Raw genomic sequence first — 22,200 nt, forward strand, 5'->3', positions numbered from 1 at the left:
TGTTGATGTTTCTGCACGTACAAATCATTCATACAGAGTATAAAACGACTCACCAGTGTGCTTGGAAGCCAATAAAGAAATGTTCAGTTGGAAGATTTGTGCTCAACCTTGGAAATAATCGTCAGAAAAAAAACAAAGCTAAACTCAGGGTCCACTTGCTCGGCTTCCCTGAAACTTACAGCTGAATGTCATCATTTTCATCTGATTAACTGCCTAGAAATGTGGAGAAAATACATTAATGCATAACTACATTTAAACTAAATTACGAGAACATATGTTGTGCTTAATATTTCTACAGTGTATGCCAGTGTGCTGAGGACAGGAAGAGGAGGAGAGCAGTCTGCATTCTGGTTTAATGGTAAATCCACACACCTTAATAGAGTTTGATACAGGATTGTTTTTCAATGTAAAATTGCATTATTAAACAAAATAGAGAACGAGAAAGAAAAAGAATATTCAGTAGATTTGAAATAGTACCAAATTTGATCCAATCACTCAGGTTCTTGCTAGTCTCATGAATATTGGACACAGTGGATAACAGTTGGAATATAGTGTGACCTCTCAGAAAACCGAATATTAAATCCCTGTAAAAACAGATTATCTACTCAGTTCCAAATAAGCACCATAAAATATATGTAGTGGCAGTTTATGTACCAAACATGGTGTTCGTGCAACTAAGAAAGTACAGTACAGGAATAATTAAGCATATTTGCACTACATCAAACAAATACAATAAAATAAAATAAATTTAAGGCAAAGTTGTTAAATAATCCAACAACAAAATAAAAACAGATAACTGTTAACTGTAACAATGACAATAGGAGCGTTATTGACAATAAGCTGAATTCCACAATAGTGAAACGGGTCGTAAAATAGCACCATTCAACCCCTCGGAAAAGACTGAGGCTTTTGTGTTGACACACGTTAAACATGCATGCACACACAATTACACACAAATATGCATCCATGACCATGTAGAAAAGGTTATCAGGGTGATGATATTTTTAGATCTTTATTTACTGATTAAGTATTTAATGTCTGACTATTAAAAAATAGTTATATTGGGTTATGTTTTCTGGATAATGACATGTGCGTCTGCTTCTAGTGATAGTTGGCCTTTTGTTGTTGAGATCCTCATATTGGGGAAATATTATCTAAAGCTTTTTGACTGGCAGCTTAAACCAGCAGAAGGAGGCGGCTTTAGGTGACTTTCCAACAAGACCATTTTTATTTTAAAGACTAACTAAACACCAAACTGAGCAGCGGTGTCTCTGTTGCATCTGTAAGCAGATTCCTGCTGCTGATTGCGACTAGTGGCTAACTCAGAAAGAGCTGGACAATCTTCCAGCAAAATGGAAAGAGTTTGGTGCCTCAGAAAAGAACCTATAATGATTTTGGTGATAAGTTAAATAACTGGAGTTAAAAAATAATAAGATCAACGGCTGCTGCAAAGTTGCTCTTAAAGTAATTGGTCACACTTTACAGATGCCATTTACACCTGCCTGAGATTGGACCACCTACAGATGAGGTCGGCTCAATCGGATAGCAATCCAGTTGCTTTGCTCTTGAAATGCTTTAAAAGCATTATCATGTCAATAGTATATGTAACACTATGACCACAGTGTTGATCAGATTTAGTTCTCTCGGACAGTGATTCTCACTCAGTGTCTTTTCTGCTGCTTTCACAGCTTTTCAAGCAGCCCTGTTATGTTGAGCTGAGTTAAGAGACAGAGAAGCAGACATCACCCATCAGAATCAGGTTAAAAATGCTGAAGTGCAGATGATGTTATTCTTGTGGTTTTTCAAAGTTACCAAATAGCTTCAGGTGCATTACCACCCCATTCAGGACTGGAGTAACGTAACATAGTTTGCATGTATCCGAGAAAACAAAGACGAATTATCAGTTTGGTGATCCAGACAGTGGAACCAATACTGTCTACTTGATAAAGTTTTGCACCTGGACTTTATCCAGATGCAAGACATTGAAAAGAAAAATGAATGAAAAAGTTGAGATTTGATTTGCTTAAATCCTTTTAAAATATAATTAATGTTTGTTTATATGCTGTAGCTTTGCGTTAAGACCTCGGGCCCTATTTTCGTCCACCTATGCTCAGCGCAGGCGCAGTGCTCAGTCGGCCTCCACAGGCTGATGATGTTAAATTGGATTGGGACGAGGTAACTAATATCATAAATGCCTCTATTTTCCTGGTATCATGAAAACCGCTGCCAAGTGTGGGAAGCGGTTCAATGACACAAGACAAAAACCTGCATCTTATAAATACCAAACTCTGGCATGAAATAAATGTCAAAGTAAACAAAGAACACTCATCCAGTATATCAAAATCAGACGCTGTTGAGAAGTGAGCAGAAGTAAATTATGCGCACATACAGCTCCCGATGCGATTCATTTATTTACAACACTGGTAAAGAGCAATGTGCTCCAAACGTCACTGATGTTGTGGTGTTAATAAATAAACTACATTGGGAGCTTTGAGTGTGAATAATTTACTTTCCAATCATTAATTAAGTGGCTTAAGCTGCCGTGTGTAAATTGCATTCACGTTGTGTGCGTAAATGACGCAGTGTCACACTCGGTGGTCTTAGATTACTTAACCAGATGAGTACATGAAAAGGCTTATGAATTGTTGTCCCTTAATGTGTGATTTAATTGCAATACCTTTGTAGTTAACTCAAGTGCCTTTTATCTGACATGGCTGAGATTAGCTACTTTGTCATGACGGGCGCCAACTGCCTGTTTTACATCCAATTCAATCAACAAGAGTATGCACTATTTTATATGATTAACTGAATCAGAATGTTGCATTAACATTTATTTTGTTTTAGGTCTGTTCATAAGCGCTCTTGCTCACAAAAGACATGAAAATATCGGCGACTGCGCCGCATTTAGACTCGGTTTGAGCTGGCCAAGGTCCAGATACAAGTTCACGTCAACATTGCACTGCACACCGGGTTTACGCTGATAAACGAAAATTGCAACTTGTTACAAATGTGGAAAAAAGCCCCTTGGACTGCACAAAAAATGCCACTGCGCCTCAATCGGCAACGTGCCCACGATGTGCCGGGTACGAAAATAGGATCGAAAGGAAGAAGCAGCTCTGCTACCAATAAGGTTCATGGTCATGGCTGCGTTCACGGTTGTCACAGCTTGATTTAAGAAAGCCAAACTTTGCCGAAGAAGACAAGCACTGATAAACAAGGTATCGGCTATCACTGCTGAGTAGAGGGTGTACTATTTATGTGATTCTCTTCTCATACTGACTCCCACCAACTCCTATCTGGAACTGCACAATACGAAGTGCACTGAAATGCACCGTTAATCACAGTGGTGAATATTAAAGAAGGTAATTTTGTCGAAGAGAACTTTTTAAATCCATCAGCTGAACTTCAACTGAAAGAAAACAAAACAACCATAAATGATAAATGTATGTTATGTTATGTTATGTTATGCTGTGTTTTCCGCTACATTAGCTATTCACTGCCTTCAAACAGACCAGTGGATCAGTGGGTCCCCAATGGTTAGCAGAGTTGATTCAATGTAATCCTAGAGTATTTTACCATGGCTCCTGATTATACATACACATTTTTACAGTACACCTAATACTTAAGTATCATATTTTTACTTACAAAAAAAACCCAATTATATGAAATTGCTACAATTAGCCATAATACAGTACAACAAAGTAAACGATTCAAAGGAAAGCAAAATTAAGGGGGACAGGAGAGGGGAAAGCTCCGGCTAACTCATAATCCTGTATACTGTCGGATAGACTTGACACAAAAGTATACTTTAAAAATCAAGCACATGCTTTTTCAATTGTTCTGTGCAATAAAACTCCCCATGTTTTTGGTGTACAGCAAAAGAAATATTGGACATATTCAAGTCTTCTTTTTAAGTCAAACTAAATGAGCTCATTTCAAAAGTACACTTCCGTGTACTTGCCATTTTCTCTTTTAAATACAAAAAGTTACATCATTAATAGAAATTATTTTTTTTGTTTTTTTTTACAACATTTATCAACATTAAAACATTTACAAAGGTGGAAAGTAGGTGCATTTGGTCATTAGCTCTAGTGCAGTATTTTCTTGGCATAAAAGTCCCGACAGGTTTCACAGCAGCGCTGGTACCACCTCATGTCCTGACAGAGGTTCTTCTCTCGGATCACGCGACAGTATACCGTCCACTGGTCCCCCATGCACTTGTAGGTCAGAGCAGCTGTGGATTGGGGGTGGCGGGAGGGGCGGGAGTTAAGAGAGAGGCAAGCAAGTGAGTATTCATTGGAGACATGTCGGGATTCCTAAACTTGTTCAATTTCTAGCATTTTGCTACCGTGTGACAAAGTGGGTTTGATGACATCACTTCTGTTTCACAGTTTCATGGTATTATTTAGGCCGCCACGATAGCCGTAGCCGAAGGCATTATGTTTTTAGGTTGTCCGTCCGTCTGTCCGTCCCGTTCCTGTCTTGTGAAAGCGATATCTTACGAAAGCCTTGAGGGAATGTCTTCAAACTTGGCAAAAAGATTCAACTCAGTATACCAGGGATCAACTGATTCTATTTTTGGGATCAAAGGTTAAAGGTCAGGGTGTTTGTGACCATCAAGTCCCTCTCATCTGTCCTTCATGTTCTTGTGAACACACTATCTCAAAGACGCCTTGAGGGAATGTCTTTAAAACCACCAGTGATGACTAGATAAGATATTGGTGGTCCAAGGCCACTGTCACCTCACGTTGACGCATACTCATGAAAGTGATATTTCAGGAAAGCCTTGTGGGACCTCTTTTTAAATTTAGTGCCATTGTTTACCAGGACCCTTGGATGAACTGAATGAGCTCTGGTCGCTGTAACCTCACACCTGTCCTGTGACCTCATGTCTGCCCATTCCATTCTCATGAATCCAATATCTCAGCAACGCCTTGAGGAAATTTCTTCAAATTAGGAAACTGACATACCTGTTTGGGAGGTTCAGGCTTGTAAACACCGAAATGTGTGCTACTATGAGTCGGCCTCCCCAGGCCGATGATGTTGAACTGGATTTTGGAAGAGGTTACCAATATAATAAATGCCTCTATTTTCTTGGTATTATTAAAACCGCTGCCAAGTGTGGGAAGTGGTTCAATGCTATAAGACCTGTGTCTTATAGATGCCAAACTTTGGCATGAAATAAATGTCAAAGTGAACAAAGAACGCTCATCCAATAAAATGAAATCAAGTGCTGCTGAGGAGTGAGCAAAAGTAAATTATGCGCACTTAAAGCTCCCGATACAATTAATTTATTAACAACACTGGTGAAGAGCACTGTGCTCCAAACATCACTGATGTTGTGGTGTTAATGAATAAACTGCATTGGGAGCTTTGAGTGTGAATCATTTACTTTTCAATCATGAATTAAATGGCCTAAGCTGCCGTGTGTAAATTGCCCAAACTTTTTGTGTGTAAATGTCGCAGTGTCATTCCATTCTCGTCCGGACCGGTCGCTGTCAGTTTCTGGATGGTCCCCGCCAGCCGCATCCTCTTGCAAAGCCAATGTAGCCATAGTGTCGGACTCTCTGCTGCATCTCTTTGGCCGTACAACTCTGGCTCAAACAAATATGGCTGAATATCCAAGTTAGTCAAAACACTGTAAAATGTATCCTCGTCCAGAAGATCCTCTGCACTCATATTTTGGGATGACATTTTCAATCTTGGAAAAGAGATCAAGGTTTTGGCTTGGTGCCGCATCTAGAGCGTCCCCTATCTGCCCATGCACCTAAATCAGTCTGTAGTTCTTCCAACCACCACCTACTCCACTATACACATAATATGTTGGAGCTGGTGCTGGAAGAACATCAGCTTTTGCACAGACACTGTGGTAAGCAGAATTTATTGAGGAATTTATTGCTTCAATTGACTCCATGTACCACCAACACTGATTGGACATCCACATAAAAAGTGGCACATTTTCAATTTAAGTGAAGTCATAGCAAATACATTGACATATTATAATGTCTTTGTCAATGTCAAGTTAATAAAGACATCCCAAACAATGCCAGCTTTGCATTAAAAGTGACATAATTGACTGAATGACACGTACTGACAACAGTCATAAATATTCATAAAGACTCCTTCATGTTCACGACAGGTATTGCATCATGGTCATGAAGGTGTATAAATAAAATGCTACCCTGAGTGCTTTGGCTGTTGAAAGCTACATGTGAATGCTTTAGTTATGATCAGTACTCTTCACAGTATACCTGGCATTTTTCATTCTCTAAAGCTGTAAATTGCAGTTGTGATGAGTGTCTCACCTAGCCTGGGGGAGGTGATGGTGTTCACATTAATTTTCTCATTGCAGGTGCCGTGGTGACAGGGTCGGTAGGTCGGCGGTCTCAGCATCACAGGGCAGTCATTTCCATGACGACCAGTCACTTTGTGCATACATTGGACCACTCGTGACTGCAGGCCCTTCCCACAAGATGACGAGCACTGAAACATCCAACGAAAGGTATCAGTTTTCACTGCTCATACTGTGACTCTCTAGACATTAACGGCATTGCATTACCTGTATATGTACCTGGAACCCTCCACCACACAGTCCTGACTGGTGATCTGTACTACAAGGTTAATGGAGTGTACAGCACATTCAGCAGCACATATTCATCTGACAAGGCTTCATCCAGGGTGATTCATTGTCAAAGCAGAATGACCCGAAACCCACTACTTCCAACGTGGTCAGACCATACGTTGAATGAACTGGTTCCTTTCTAGCATAGCTCACTCCTGTGGGTTAAAATGTACCGGTCCAGTTTAACAGCAGGAGGTGAAGGAGAGTTTGGTTCAGGCTGCAGTGCCTCTGCTCAGCTGATCAATGAGCAGATCACCGGAAGGGTTCATAGAGTAAAGGTGAGTTGAGTTTCATAATTGTCAAATTTTGTTGAACCCACTTTGATCATTCTCTGGCTCCAGCATCAAGGAAGCACATTTCAGCAACAACTAATGAGCACAGACTGGCGTTAAAGTGCCAAAACAACTGTGGCTTATGACACGAGAAACAGCAGCAACAGAAGTGACAGAGCCAGACAACATGCGCCACGTCCTTCATTAATGCAGTTAAATGGTGCAGTCAGCTGAAACTCAACCTCAACCTGCCTTCAAACACGCAGAGACCAAAACAGAATGCTTCATTTACCTAACAACTCTGATAACAGCTCCCGTTGTTCCCTGGATATTATTCACTGCACCGTAAGTCAACTTGATCAGTTTCTACAACCGAGACCTGAACAGTTTCCTGCAAACAACCCAAATTTATTTTGCATTTTGATCGAATTTTGGGAGTATTATTTGGCCACATTAAAACTATATGTAAGTTAAATCCAATCTCACTATTATTGACCTGTATTTCGTATCTGAGTGTTTAAGCAATTAAATGCAGGTGTAAATGCCATCAAAATGCTTTTCTTTGGGCAGACCAAATCTGGAGGCTATCTGGGTTTGTGGTCAGATCTACACCAGGTATGAGTGGGATCTGTGCTCATAGTTTCAAAATCTGCTCAACACCCTCAAAGGTCGTCTGTGGTATCTCTGTCTTCCCACTATCTCACCAATCATGAGTCTCTTCACTCTCACAGTAATGATGCAGACAGACCAAATTTCACTTCTTATTTATATCCGTGTAAAATAGGACAAAGCATGTGCACTGCTGGTTGTGAATTTACCCACTTCTTATTTAAACACAGACTCTCGAAATTCTTGTTTGAGAAAGCTGCTGGTCTCTTATTCTGGAAATATTAATTATTTTCTTTACTTTTGTTTCGACTTCTCTATTACTTGCAATTCAGTGAAATGTGCTTCCGATTTCATGGGGGACATCCCGATTGAAGCAACATTTTTTTTTACGTGACCAAATGAATGACCCATATTTGTAGTTCACCTAGTGCCCTAAACTCCCTACGATATTGTTCGCACGCACAGTTTTCGGTCAATTGTAGAATGTTGTCAATTATTATTTAATTTTGTAACTGTTGGCCATCATTTTGTCCTTGTGTATTGTTAAACATTTCTCCCAAACACTTCATCTCATTTTGTTATATATCTTTAATATTAACCTAATAATTTAGATTTTTTTTTTTATTATTTTTTTTATGATATTACACATTATTTTCCAAATAATAGTAGCTGAATTATTATTATTAATTACTAAAATGACACAAACTGCCAAAATGTAATTGTATTTTGCAATTGCAACCAAATCAACACAGAATGATGAAGATTCGCAAAATTTAAATAGCCATAGCCATTTTCACAATTAAAAATTGTATAATCTTTAAGATTACCAGACAGGATTTAGGTATTTCTAAAAGGTTTATTCTATCATAGTCCATTTATTTCTTCTACCTAATGGATGCAGATGAATCACTATAATCACTGAAGCAATGGCAGAAGTGATCAAGCCCGACACGCCCGTGTTGAGCTGCTACTTCAGCGATGTTAGACGTAACTTTCTGCGTCACAAAATATCATTAAAACCTAACAATGCTATAATACCACGGGTGTAATGGAGCTCACAGGGTATCTCACAACTCATTTGCCAAGCATCATTTTACTTTAAATTGAGTTGAGCCGTTTCTCTACAGGCACAGGAAGCAATGACAAGAGGAGAAGCACAAATAGAAAGTAGCGCTCTGAAGGAGAGCCGCAGGTCAAAGAACTGATGATCACATGTTAAATCTACTGAGAGACTAAAATATTATTAGGTGTTGTTTAACACAAGAAGAATAACTAATTTAAAATATTGTGTATAATTTTTCTCTCCACTGCTGTCAAGGGCGGCACGGTGGTGCAGTGGTTAGCACTGTCGCCTCACAGCAAAAAAAAGGTTCCGGGTTCGAATCCGGTCCTGGGCCTTTCTGTGCGGAGTTTGCATGTTCTCCCTGTGCTTGCGTGGGTTCTCTCCGGGTTCTCCGGCTTCCTCCCATCATCCAAAAACATGCACCTCAGGTCAGGTTACCTGGCGCCGCGCTAGTGGCAGCCTGTTGCAGCAGCTCCCCCCTGAGAGCCCCCCTGCTGTAGTGAAGAAATTTCCCCTCAGGGATTAATAAAGTGTATAAAATCAAATCCCCCCAAAAAAATCAAGGTACCCTGGAGCAAGGCACTCCTCATCCTAATTGGCTCTAACTACAATGCACTGTTAGAGGATCTCATGGGGCCCTTTCTTAAGGTTTGTTCCTGCTTCCCTGAGGAATCTTTACTTTTCACCACGACGGAGAGAAGAACAAGAACATCTGGAACCGCCACAACAAGGATTCCTATCTATAAAGCATTTTCAAGGCTGATACAATTAAAAGAATTCTTGTATTGAAGGAATAAAGGTGCAGAGCTGAATCTCTGTGGAGCAAGGCACAGTGTCGGGATGATTAGGCAGCTCACAACACAGAATACAGAGATTATTGTTAGAATTGAATACTGTTAGTCTCCAGATACAAATTAGAATGAAGTATCTTAACATTGTGACATAAAGGGGAGGATGTAATATGCAGTGTCTCTTCTCCTCACATTGAGGAGTACACAGATGGATGGATAATATAAACTGGTATGTAGAAGCAACCTTATGTGGATTATGCTTTCCCCCTGGCTACCTACCTAATCAAAGATATACCTCCCTAACTCAATGCCCAGACTTCATGTAAAACATGTGATGTGTAAATTCAACACAGACAGGCGGCATACTGGTGACCCACCCAGACGGTCATAGATGTGTTCCAGAGCAAACTACTGTAGCCACATCAGTGCACAGAAATATCTAACTAAAACATTAAACAGCATATCCAGTGACCCAGAACATGCTTCTTATGCCTACTGAAGTGAACTGTCACCACCTGCAGCCTTGTGCCATCTAGGATGTGGAGAACAAAATGTGCCTTTCTAACAGGAAAAACTCACATTAAGAAATATGAAATTAAAAAATATTTAAGTCAGATGATTAAGTGGAGAGGACGGGCTGCAACTAAATGCTAAAACACCCTTAAAGGGATAACGAGAGGATGCTGGAAGAAATCATTCAAATGTGAGTTTAGTTTCTTCAACTAAGAAGGAAAAAACAGTGTGGAGACGTGTGAGGATTTAGTGATTTAAAGACAAACTTATGTATGCTCAACAAGGTTAAAAAGGTGGAAACAGGAAGGAAGCTAACAGGTTGTGGAGATCATGGGGACATGTCGAGGCTGATTTAATGAGAGAGCAGAGCTTTTGTCCCCTCAGCTGCCTCCCACCTCTCCGGTGCAGCAAGAGGCTCTGACAACACACCCAGACTCCCACAAAAGGAAGCAAGAAAAAGCAGCATTGCCAGCCAGAAGAGTGGGCGACAAACCTGTCTGATCATTGAGCTTCTTCAACTGTGACTGTTTCTATATTCTTTCAGATATTACTTAGACGTGAGCAATGTTATCACACTAGGCAGAATAAACTAAATTATATTGCTGCAAATAAATCAAGCAAGTTACAGACTTCTTCCCTCTTTTGGTTTGTTTTCCCTTTTTGCTGGTTAATGCGTGTGTTAACAATGCCTCCCAACATGTTTCATCTGCCCACGGTTAGTCCCAGCTGTACATTATTCATGAGGTCTGCAGATAATCGTACCTTGGACCAGTCTCCAGTCTTCCACTCATAACACTTGGAGTGGTCCTCACAGGACTCCTCTTGAGTTGGCTGGGACAAAGGATCACACAGACCTTTAGGGTTTGTACACGACACCGTCCGCCTGCGAACACCTTGACCACAGCTTGAGGAACACTGCACAAAGTGATAGAAAAAAACACAAAGTTAAAATGGTCTCTCCTCTTAAGGGTAGTTGGATATAATATTAGTGTGCAAGTCAAATAAAAAATTAAATTAAAATAAAAAAAAGTAAATGTCTGTAAATCTGAGGTGTCGATTTAGTCATAGGAAAAAAAGTTGCACCCTTAGAAAAGACATTAACTTAGAAAATCAATCTTTAATGCTTTTTGCATGACATCTACACAGTGTGCAGCAGCGGAAGAGACAAATAAGATGAACGCTCATCCATCATCAAATGGTGTTTGTCTTTGTGTACTTGCGCATTTGCAGTTTAACAAAAATACCTTTTATTTCAACAATAAACAATGTAGTTTACTATTTTTCAAGTCATGTGCATTTTAGAGTAACTGTAAAACAAAAAGAACAAATAAGTCGGTGCAGCAGGGGAAAAGCTGCAGCTATAGCTGCTGCCACTGGAGGGCAGACTTTCATATAGGTGCCACTCAGCTGATACATGTTCCAAATGTATGAGGTCAGGAACAGCAGCTAGAAACACTCAAAAATATAGAATAAACTTGAGGATTAAATCATTATAATTAAGGGAATATGTACTCTGGCACAATTAAAAAAAAAGGTTGCATCTATTTCTTAAATTATTCTTATAATTATGATCCCTCACAATGTTATGTGACCAACAGGTGAATGCCTGGTCTGACTAAAATGCATATAGTGGATTCTCCAACGACAACCACTGTAGAATTTAGTACTTCATGACACTTTATTCTGTTTTTTTGTTTTATTAATGTTGTGATTAATGTTTGCTGCACTGGTCATGGTGTCATTGTTAAGTTTTATCCTCTTTTTTGGGTTAATTTTAGTAACACAGAGAAAGGCAGTGGTGCATTCACAAAATAATGAAAATCAGTTGCATGCAGGCAAACAAATATATATATATATATATATATATATATATATATATATATAGATCCTCCCTCTTTTTAAAAAAAATGTAAGACAGTAACATTTATATATCTTAACCGACCTACTTTTCATCTTTTATCTAAAGGCATTTTTACACATGCTTAGCAGAGTAAAATTCATTTACATATATTCTTTTACTTGAGTGTCATGTGATGAAAGCGCTGCTCTAACATAATGCGTGACGCACCTTGGACCATTCGGACGCCTCCCACACTGTGAGGCAGAGGCGGCCCTCGCAGCCCTGCAGGACGGGAGGTTTTCCTCCTTGGCAGTACAGGTCTCTGGTGTGAATGAGCGAGCCGTTCTGTAGGTGGTAAACACAAACCACCTCTCTCTGCTGCAGGCCTTTACTACATGTGACGGAGCAGGGTCCCCAGTCGCCTGTCACCCACCTGTGGAACAAAAACAAGTGTTTACAGGTCAAGACATTTTATAACCTGCAGGACTTTGCTTTGATCTGAACGGGGAAATGATTAAGGTAGGTAGGCAGGTATTTACTTTATTAATCCCCGAGGGGACATTTTTTTGTATTTAGTATTAAGTGTTAAATTACATTCACACTTTGTGTGACAAATGATGACAATAAGTGAATCTCGGCCAATATGAGAGGAGTGGAGTAGCACCATCGACTGTATATGATATGGCAGTCAATCTATAGTGTGCATTGTTTGTTCCTTTGTTCGATCACTTGATGGTTTGATAGTTCTACTTCAAGAAGTCATATAAAGGAAGCAGCACAAGTTTAAATGGATTGTACAAATGAACCACTTTTACTTTCTTTTCGTCGGGGCAAAGGATCTTTTCACGAGAGTGCAGTGCCGTTGCCCACATGAGGAAACGAGGGGAAAGAAAGCCGTCTCCGACACCAGAGAGCAGCTCCTTAAGTTCAAACAACAGTCAGGAAAAATAGAACTGGATGTTCTACCACCGCAGATGTCCTAGCAAATGTCACATTACTGCCAGACAGAATCGATGAATTAAACACCAACATCCTACTCCACAAAGAATTCAAGGTGCATACTGTGTTTCACGGAGACCTGACTGTCTTAGAGACGACCACGAGGTGGAGTTTGTTTCTTCATTAATGAACTCTGGTGATCTTCTTTGAATGTTAAAGACCAAATTTGCACACAAAAGCTGGAACTGTTGTCCATTTCCCTGCCCTTAAGTCTCATTTTACCTACCACTGTTTATATTCCACCATCTGTTAATGCAACAAGAGCTTCTCATACAATCGATCAATGTATTGAAAACCTAGAAACTGCAGACCCTGGTATTTTATCCCAGGGGGCTTTAACACCTGAAACCAGATTCATGTAACACAAGAGGAGAGAAGCAGAGACAAAAAGGAGGCCTACCGAGCCCAAAGGAAACCACCTGAAGGCCACCTGAAGGCAACTCAGACCACTTTGCGGTTCATCTGCCGCCCACATCCAGACAAAACCTGACACGAGAGGATGTGAAACGGAGAACAGGTCAAGTGTGGTCCAGTGAGGCAGCCCAGAGCCTGCAGGGCTGCTCCGCCTGTACAGGCTGGCAGGTTTTCACCCAGGACCACTACCTCGAACAGTCTGTCACACTGGGGACCACTTACATCCAATATCATGAGAGTATGCTGATACCCACAAAGACTGAGCCTCAAGTCTTCGCTACAGGGCACAGAGCAGAAGGAAGGCTCCCATCAGAGAGGTAGACAGCTCAAGTGAATGTGTTATAAGGAGTGGATGGAAGCCATGTTTCAAACTGTTAATCTACAGCAGGGAATGAGGCAGCCAAGAGAACTGCAGAGAGGAGGGATGGAGGAGGCAGCACTGGGCACCGAGCTGAACGCCTGTTTTTGTAGGTTTGACATCCAGGACTTCAGTCCAGCTACGGAGGATCTGAGGAACCAACTCCTGCTTGAGATCAAGGCCAATGGACCATGTTGCTCCTTTTGTTGTCCTTTCCCTCTCTGCCCGTTCAGCATGTATGTGGTTAGCGGTGAAGTTGCTTCTGTTGAAGTGGTCCTGTAGCAGTTGCTTTCTCACAGTAATTATTGCATTCAGAGCAGAACTGCATGTGAAGAAGTGCCACCATCGGATATCATGTTTTCATCTAAGTCATTTGGATTTTTCTTGGATCCTGGAAGTTTTGATGTGGTTTGAAGAGCTACTGACTATATGAGCTAGGATCGGTCTGAGTAGGGCTTCTTCCTTGTATTTACGTCCTTGTGGTTAACACCCTGAGGTCACATGCTAGTTGCTGACCCAGCCGGCCGTCATGCGAGTCCTTAGGGTCACAATCCAGTGTGTGAATGGGTGTTTAGTTGCCTTTGGAAGGATCTCATTACATCATTGCAAGTGACTGATAGACGTGTCATTGATCACCTCGTCTGTTTTGTCATGATCATTTAAGTAGGGACATGGACTGCCTTATTTCCTTCCTCTTTCAAGCCATAGGACAAGGGAGACTCATTTGAGGACAGCAAAGTGCATATTTTGGACCGAGAGGACCAACTTGAATAACTCTTGCATAAAAAAATCATGCCAATGATTGAGAAAATAAGTATATATGTCAGGACTACCCAAAACATTGATCATGCAACGAGCCTGTAAATAAAGGGAGCGTAAACTGAGCGTAAACTGAGCAACATGTAAACAAAGCACTTCTTGAAATGTAAGTTTTGAGGATTATTCAATTAAAGATCTGGAGAGACAAGAAAACAGCCAAAAATATGCCTTTAAAATGATGTAAGGATTTATATAATATGTCTTTAGGCTTAAACAATTTAAATGTAGTCTTTTTAAGACCATCTTTATGCCACTTTAATGGAAACACACCAAATAAACACATTGATACGAGTTCAAAATAAACAGTCAGGCAACATGACAATAATTGGTTGTGTTGAACAATTTTGATTGTGTTTAACAGGAAAAAGAAAACTTTTTTTTTTTAAATTCATGTCCTAAATCATATTCATTGTTACAATATTTTCAGAATATTTAAGTTGTGTGCAAACCAAACCAAGGTGCTTTTATCAGATCCTTCAATGTGGAATGGAATACAGTCTGTGGCCTTGGTCTCAAATTAAGATCCCTGAAAAAAAATGCTCTTCAAATAAAGTAATATGGTAGTTTTGATGGGAAAAAGTGGAAACAAAAACAATTCCAGCAATTTCTGAGCTGCAAAGAAGCCACTGTACCACATTCATTCAGAGGTTGGTTTACCATCGCAGCTTGACATCTATCCGTGGCTAATGAAACTTTTCATTTCTATTATAGGCTTGCCTCAGAAATCATAACAATGTAAATGGACAATTGTCATGGGGAATGTGAACACTTGAAACAGGGACGTAGAAAGGTAAGGATGCAGCTGATGTATTTTCTATCTCTGTCTCAACCTCTTCCACTTCTGGGATGTTTTTTTTTATATTGCTTCCTGAGTGTGTTGGACTTGCTGATTTGCTGGGGCACGAGTGGGTCTGATTTACATTCTGCTTGCTCAGTTTGTCTGCATCGTTCTCCACACTGTTTGCTACCTGACTTTGCATTCTCGTCTGTATGAGCCGCTCACGGAGGTCCTCTGCAACATTTCTTGTCCAGTTGTAGCTGATACTGATACTTTGCTAAAGATGCAGCTGCAATGTGGTCGTTCATCAGAAGTACTTTGAAATGACCTCCCCCACACCCTCCACAGACAGACACACAGTCAGCATAGTCACACAGTAATCTGATGCAGGGCTCAGGTTTGGTTGTCCATACGGGAAAACATCCAGTCTTGGGTTTTTAAAGAAGAGAAGAATTCAGCTTTTGTCTCCAGAGACAAGAAGTTTCCAAATTGCTGGACGATCATATCACCTGTTGTAAACCAGATTAACACAAAATAAATAACAATTAATCAATAAATATAATGAAAAAATATTCTAAAACAGACAAACCTCACTGCTGTATTATGTGACCATGTACATCCTGCGAGACCTCATTTGATATTTTCCTGGTACAAGTCAGCATCTGTGAATATGTTCGTTGGGTCCAGACATATCATCAGTTGTTCTTCAGTGGAATCTTGTCTTGTATTTTCTGACAGTCCATGCGGTTCCCTCTCAACCCAAACATACTGAGCTCGTCTACGCTGCTGCTGAGGCAACTCTACTTCCTAACAGGATGGGTCAAAGAGGGACTGTGACACAGACCAAATATTTCATATAAAAAATATATGAATATATTTACTCTTCCCTAACCATTGTTTGATATTAATATGTGCTGTAATACTTTTAGATCTGCTTTTGCTCCCAAGCCGATTTCCATGTCCTTCAGGCAAACCTCTTGCTTTCTTGTTGGTGCAGTGATGTCATTAAGGATATCGGTCTTAATCAACCTCTTCACCAGGCTCTGAGAACGTACGCATGCATATGTCCAGTACATCAATAAAAATACAAATAAAAAATGTGTCAGATGTAGTGCTATACTTATAAGGAATGGAAGAGAGTTATTGAATTCAAATGGAAATATCATCATTATATCTGTGGCATGTGATTCCTTACCTTTACAAGCACAGCCAGATGTTTGCAGATGAATGGCATCTGTCTGATATTTAGTCAAAAATGTGGCGAAGGTCCTGGAGACAGCCATGAAGAAGTTAAACCTGGCCATCGTCAGAAGGTTCTTCCACGACTCTGCAAGAGTCATAGGATGATGTTCTGGGGTTCAGACGTATATTCTGAGTCACTGTCCCCACATACGTCTCTTTTCCAATCCAGCGACGGTAGGGAATCAGATGTCTTGGTCAAAGTGCAGAAATCCGTCTCCTCTAGCAGTTATGGAAGATTTTATGCGACACACTGAGCACCTTCTCCAGCAGCCAGACGCTGAAGACACTTACGAAGGCTTCGTGAAGTTTATGGAACCCACAGCAACTTCTCTGCTGGCTGAGCGCCTCCAAACGCCTCGTCATGTTACTGCTGGACCAGTTCAAAAAACCTCCACTTCACTCTCGTCCATTCATGGTGATGGAAATTGTATAACTCCTGGGAATTAAAATCTTTACAACAGTCAACACATGTAATCTCTGACATAGTTCCTCAGAATAATGTTTTAATGGGTAGAATAAAAAAGAATGAATACTATTTCACATATGAGTCATCTACATAAGTAGACAATTAGTGTTTTACTTTACACTTTACGTACTTATAACTTATAACCATAGATGTCTTTTTTGCTTAACACATCAGTACAGCTTGCCTATATAGCACACTAATAGATATAAGAGGTAGGTTAATAAATAGACTGATTGATAGCAGACTTACTTTGACATGCTGAAGTAGGTCCTGAGGGGTTGCACGGCCATTTGAACAGTGATCCAGAGAATATTGACTCATTATTGGTTATTTAACCAACGATGCACATTCAGGTCCAGTTGCTCGGTTTAAGTTGTCGGGTTCAGGATCTTGTCAAACACGATTACAAACACGTGTCGATATGGAGGATACGCTATTTTTCAATAAATGGGCCGATCCAAATTCAGCCACACGTCTGGTGTCGTCCTGTTGCGTGTAAATCCACATTTAATTCTCTGCACAAAACCAGAGTCTGGAAACACGTCTTCAATCCCACCGTTCGACGTGTATGAGTCTCGAGTTGTCACCATTATGAGCACCCAGATCAGCTGCTCTCTGAGCGTCAGCGTAGACACACAAACTGTTCGGAGGTCAGAGGATGGCCATGTTGGTTGTGGCTTTCCCATTGAATAACGTTCACGGTAACGTCCTTGTGTAGTAAAGCTGCTCAAATCCCATCAGGTGTAACTCGGATACTCTCGGATAAGTTGGACACCACCACTGATTCCTGAGTTAATTTGAGCTGCTCTTGTGTGTTGTACTTGTGGGCATTAAGCTCCTTTATGTGGCTTAGAGGTTGGATAATTGTTTAAATGCTGTAGGCTACGTTTTCAGTTGACTGCCAGCACATCCTCTCGGGAGTTTATGACTGTTAGAGAGGTGAGTGCCTATGACTGCTCAGGTCATATTCTATGAAACCCTCTTTTAATACCTGGTATTGAGGTTGGTTTAAATCATTGGGTAATGATTCATTTCTTTTGTTCTTGTTTTGCAGTGGTGACTGCTATTTTGTCAATATTTTACCTTTATGAATGTGTTAGTTTCTAACATTTATATTAATGGTATTTTGAATTTTTTACATTTCATTTAGCTGACGCTTTTATCCAAAGCGATTTACAATAAGTGCATTTCAACCATGAGGGTACAAAACCCAGAACAACAAGAATCAAGAAAATACAATTTCTTCAAGAAAGCCAAACTACAAAGTGCTATAAGTAAGTGCCATTTTAAGCACTACTAAAGTGCTACCTATTTAGCAGTCTGGATAGCCTAAAACAGCAGATGCAATAATAAACTTTAGCAGAGAAGCGTATTTAAAGATTATACGTTGCCTTAGTTCAAGTGATCCAGCTGTATGTAGTCCCCCAAAAGTCAAAAATACACACAATTTTCATCTATCCACTCTAATGTTCAAGACTAGAACTGGATCCAGGAAGAGGGTCCTAGTATGCCAAAGTGACCACTTTTTGTCCTTGGAGGGTTATGTTTTGTTTGCTGTGTTTGTAACGTGCATGTTTATGTGTGTGTGTGTGTGTGTGTGTGTGTGTGTGTGTGTGTGTGTGTGTGTGTGTGTGTGTGTGTGTGTGTGTGTGCAACTTCAACACCCCTTTTTAAAATTGTCTTGAGTGGGTCTTCCCGTAAATTATCCCTTCGTGCTGTTACTTAAATCCTTATACCCATGTCACACTTGCTCGTGGTAGGGTGGAAATGTGAAGTTGGAGCCTGTTGGTGGACTTTTAACTACTCGATGTGCTTCCTGCTGTCCACGTGTGATTCCACTGCTTTGATTCCCATCGTCCCAAGCTTGAAACACTTTTGACACAACACATACTTTTCTCTGTAAGCATCTCCAGGCACTGGCTTTAACGACCACCCGTAATAATTATTCACCAGCTAATTGTCAGTGAAATTGCAATTTCCCATTTCCATAAACGAGTAAGCAGGCTGGCTAGAAGGTTTAATGATGCAGCACATACCAGAAATAATGTCTAGTGTGGCGGACGAGATAAATGATCACCGTGATGTGAAGTTAAAAGTTTATGATCCTTCTAATCTGAACATTTTAAGAGCATAAGTGTATAAGAAGTCTATAAGACATTTTAAGGACTCTTACATGGAGTTATGAAACTCAACTGAAAAGAAGCTAGAAAGTGATGGACATGACCGAGACTGATGATTGACATCCAACCTATAGTTATATAACACGGTTATATGTCTGCCAGTTACAAAAAACCCCATTGAGTGTGTGTTTGTGTGCTTCTCACCGGTACTGGCAGGGGTGAGAGTTGCAGAGTCGTACTTGGGGGTGTGGCCTGTTCTCAGGTTGGCAGTAGCTATCGTTGATCACCTCCATGGTTTTATTAGCTATCCTCATACAGGAAACCACCGTCCTCCTCTCACCTGTGTACACACACACACACACACACACACAGTTTATACACGTCACTCACTGCCTCACCTGTTCTGAAGGACTCTGAAACAGGACCAGAAAGAGTGAGACATTCAGCCTTTAGAGTTCATACCTGTAATTAACTGATCCTCTGTGCGCAATTATCCGTGCTGAGGGACTAATATACACTGCTCAAAAAAATAAAGGGACCACTTAAACAACACATCCTGGATCTCAATGAATGAAATATTCCAGTTGAAAATCTTTATTCATTACATAGTGGAATGTGTTGAGAACAAAATAACATAATAATGATCAATGGAAATCAAAATCATTATCCATGGAGGTCTGGATTCAGAATCATACTCAAAATAAAAGTGGAAAAATCAGATCACAGGCTGATCCAACTTCTGTGGAAATTCCTCAAGACAAGTCAAAATGAATCTCAGTAGTGTGTGTGGCCTCCACGTGCCTGTATCACTCCCTACAACACCTGGGCATGCTCCTGATGAGACGACGGATGTTCTCCCGAGGGATCTCCTCCCAGACCTGGATCAAAGCATCAGTCAACTCCTGGACAGTCTGTGGTGCGACATGGCGTCGGCGGATGGAACGAGACACGATGTCCCAGAGGTCTGGGGGACAGGCAGGCCGGTCCGTAGCATCGATGCCTTCATCGTGCAGGAGCTGCTGACACACTCCAGCCACATGAGGCCGAGCATTGTCCTGCATCAGAAGAACCCAGGGCCCACTGCACCAGCATATGGTCTTACAATGGGTCTGAGGATCTCATCCCAGGACCTAATGGCAGTCAGGGTACCTCTGGCTAGCACATGGAGGGCTGTGCGGCCCTCCAAAGAACCGCCTCCCCAGACCGTCGCTGACCCACCGCCAAACCGGTCCCGCTGGAGGATGTTGCAGGCAGCAGAACGTTCTCCACGGCGTCTCCAGACTCTGTCACGTCTGTCACATGCTCAGTGTGAACCTGCTCTCATCCGTGAAGACCACAGTGCGCCGATGGAGAAGCTGCCAATCTTGGTGTTCTCTGGCAAAGTCCGATCGCCCCGCACGGTGTTGGGCTGTAAGCACAGGCCCCACTTGTGGACGTCGGGCCCTCGTACCACCCTCATGGAGTCTGTTTCTGACAGTTTGAGCAGAAACATGCACATCAGTGGCCTGCTGGAGGTCATTTTGTAGGGCTCTGGCAGCGCTCCTCCTGTTCCTCCTTGCACAAAGGAGCAGATAGCGGTCCCGCTGCTGGGTTGTTGTCCTCCTACGTCCCCCTCCACGTCTCCTGGTGGACCGGCCCGTCTCCCGGTATCTCCTCCGTCCTCTTGACACTGTGCTGACAGACACAGAAAACCTTCTTGCCACAGCGTGCATTGATGTGCCATCCTGGATGAGCTGCACTACCTGAGCAACTTCTGTGGGTTGTAGACACCTCATGCTACCTCTAGTGGTGAGGACACTGGCAAAATGCAAAAGGGACCAACAATCATCCAGAAAGAACGAGGACAGAGAAATGGTCTGTGGTCACCACCTGCAGAACCGTTCCTTTATAAGGTTGTCTTGATAATTGCCTCATTTCCACCTGTTGTCTGTTCCATTTGCACAACAGCAGGTGAAATTGATTCACAACCAGTGTTGATCCTAACTGGACAGCTTGATTTCCCAGAAGTGTGATTGACTTGGAGTTACATTGCGTTGTTTAAGTGTTCCCTTTATTTTTTTGAGCAGTGTAGTTCACTGGAGAGGTGGACTGGCTGACAGGGTGGTGTGGGTGTTTCAGGAGGGTAATTAAAGTAAAAAGTAAATGTGTTTCATACTTTCTATTATACTCTGTGAGTGTGTGTGATGTACACACTTCCAAAAGCACAGGGTTGGATAGGATTCATGCATTTTATAGCATTATGTTTTGAAATTAAGGAACACGAACCCACTTAAATCTGTTGAGGTACAATTTACACCCTGCGACCCCTTGAACGAGATGCTGCATCCAAGAATTCATTCACAAATATTTAGTGAACAATTTAATTTATGGAACATACAGTACATTCATATAGATGGATAGAGGAGAGGGGAAATATGGCTGTGCGTTTAAGTTTTAGTTATACAATCATTTTTTGGTGCGGAGGATTTTAAGAGCCGAGTGAAAAACACTGTAAATTGTGACCATAGACCTGAACATGGATTCTGAACACATTGCCTTACAGGACTGTTGAAGGGACGCTGAATGCTCAGCAAGGCAGTCTGCAGACATTTTGGTGCTCCAGAGTAGATTTGGGTTTGGAGCCCCCTCCTCCCACTGAACACACCAACACCAATGCCATCACATTATCCCACTAAAACTGTCTCATCACAGCAAATACAACAAACATCAGTGGTTAAAAGACAAAATTATATATATATTCTAATCTAATGAATAAAAAATACTTGTCAAGCAAATAAATAAAGTTTTAAAGACTAAAGACTAAATAAATTACAATGAATGATGAAAATAAATGAAGAAATGATCACTTTTCACTGGAGGGAGCTGGAGTGCTTGATTCAGTGCTGCATCTTCTTCACCTACAACTGCACTAAAACATACAGTACATCAATACTGTTCCACCACAGCATTGAGTCCTTTGTTTCATTATACTGCTTAGTGTCTAAAGTAGCATAGTACAAATAAACTACAAATAAACTTTGATTAATTTGACTATGACCTACATTGAATTAGTAGCAAGATGTAACTGTAACATTGAAGAATAATGCTACGATATCAATAACCCAGGGACCACAAATAATTGGCTGAAGTTTTGTCTCCCTGAGTGGTGTACTGTACAGTACATGGGAGTTCAGATGTACCCTTCTTCAGCAGCTATAGGCGGCTTCTGCAAATGTTTCCCGAGAGCATCTAGACTTCTGTAATGTGTGTAGTTATTAGCCTATTACAAGAAAAAAACATATAGCTGCACAGAAG

The 22,200-nt window shown here is 41.0% G+C and overlaps 1 protein-coding gene across 2 annotated transcripts in view; it reads right to left on the reverse strand.

Annotated features, from left to right (window-relative positions):
* Window positions 1–336: 336 nt before the first annotated feature.
* adamts17 (ADAM metallopeptidase with thrombospondin type 1 motif, 17) overlaps window positions 337–22,200 on the reverse strand; it is a 112,122-nt gene continuing 90,258 nt past the window's right edge. For both annotated transcript variants that reach the window (XM_069172905.1, XM_069172904.1), the window contains 5 exons: window positions 19,111–19,246; window positions 11,939–12,143; window positions 10,633–10,785; window positions 6,306–6,483; window positions 337–4,234 (listed from right to left, as the gene is read on the reverse strand). In XM_069172905.1, the coding sequence (XP_069029006.1) occupies window positions 4,089–4,234; window positions 6,306–6,483; window positions 10,633–10,785; window positions 11,939–12,143; window positions 19,111–19,246 (818 nt within the window). In that variant the 3' untranslated portion in view covers window positions 337–4,088. The remainder of the gene's footprint in view (window positions 4,235–6,305; window positions 6,484–10,632; window positions 10,786–11,938; window positions 12,144–19,110; window positions 19,247–22,200) is intronic.

The sequence above is a fragment of the Embiotoca jacksoni genome, unplaced genomic scaffold (genome assembly GCF_022577435.1).
Source record: "Embiotoca jacksoni isolate LCO1_2020_lvr unplaced genomic scaffold, fEmbJac1.0.p SCAF_56, whole genome shotgun sequence".
In the NCBI taxonomy this organism is placed as follows: domain Eukaryota; kingdom Metazoa; phylum Chordata; class Actinopteri; family Embiotocidae; genus Embiotoca; species Embiotoca jacksoni.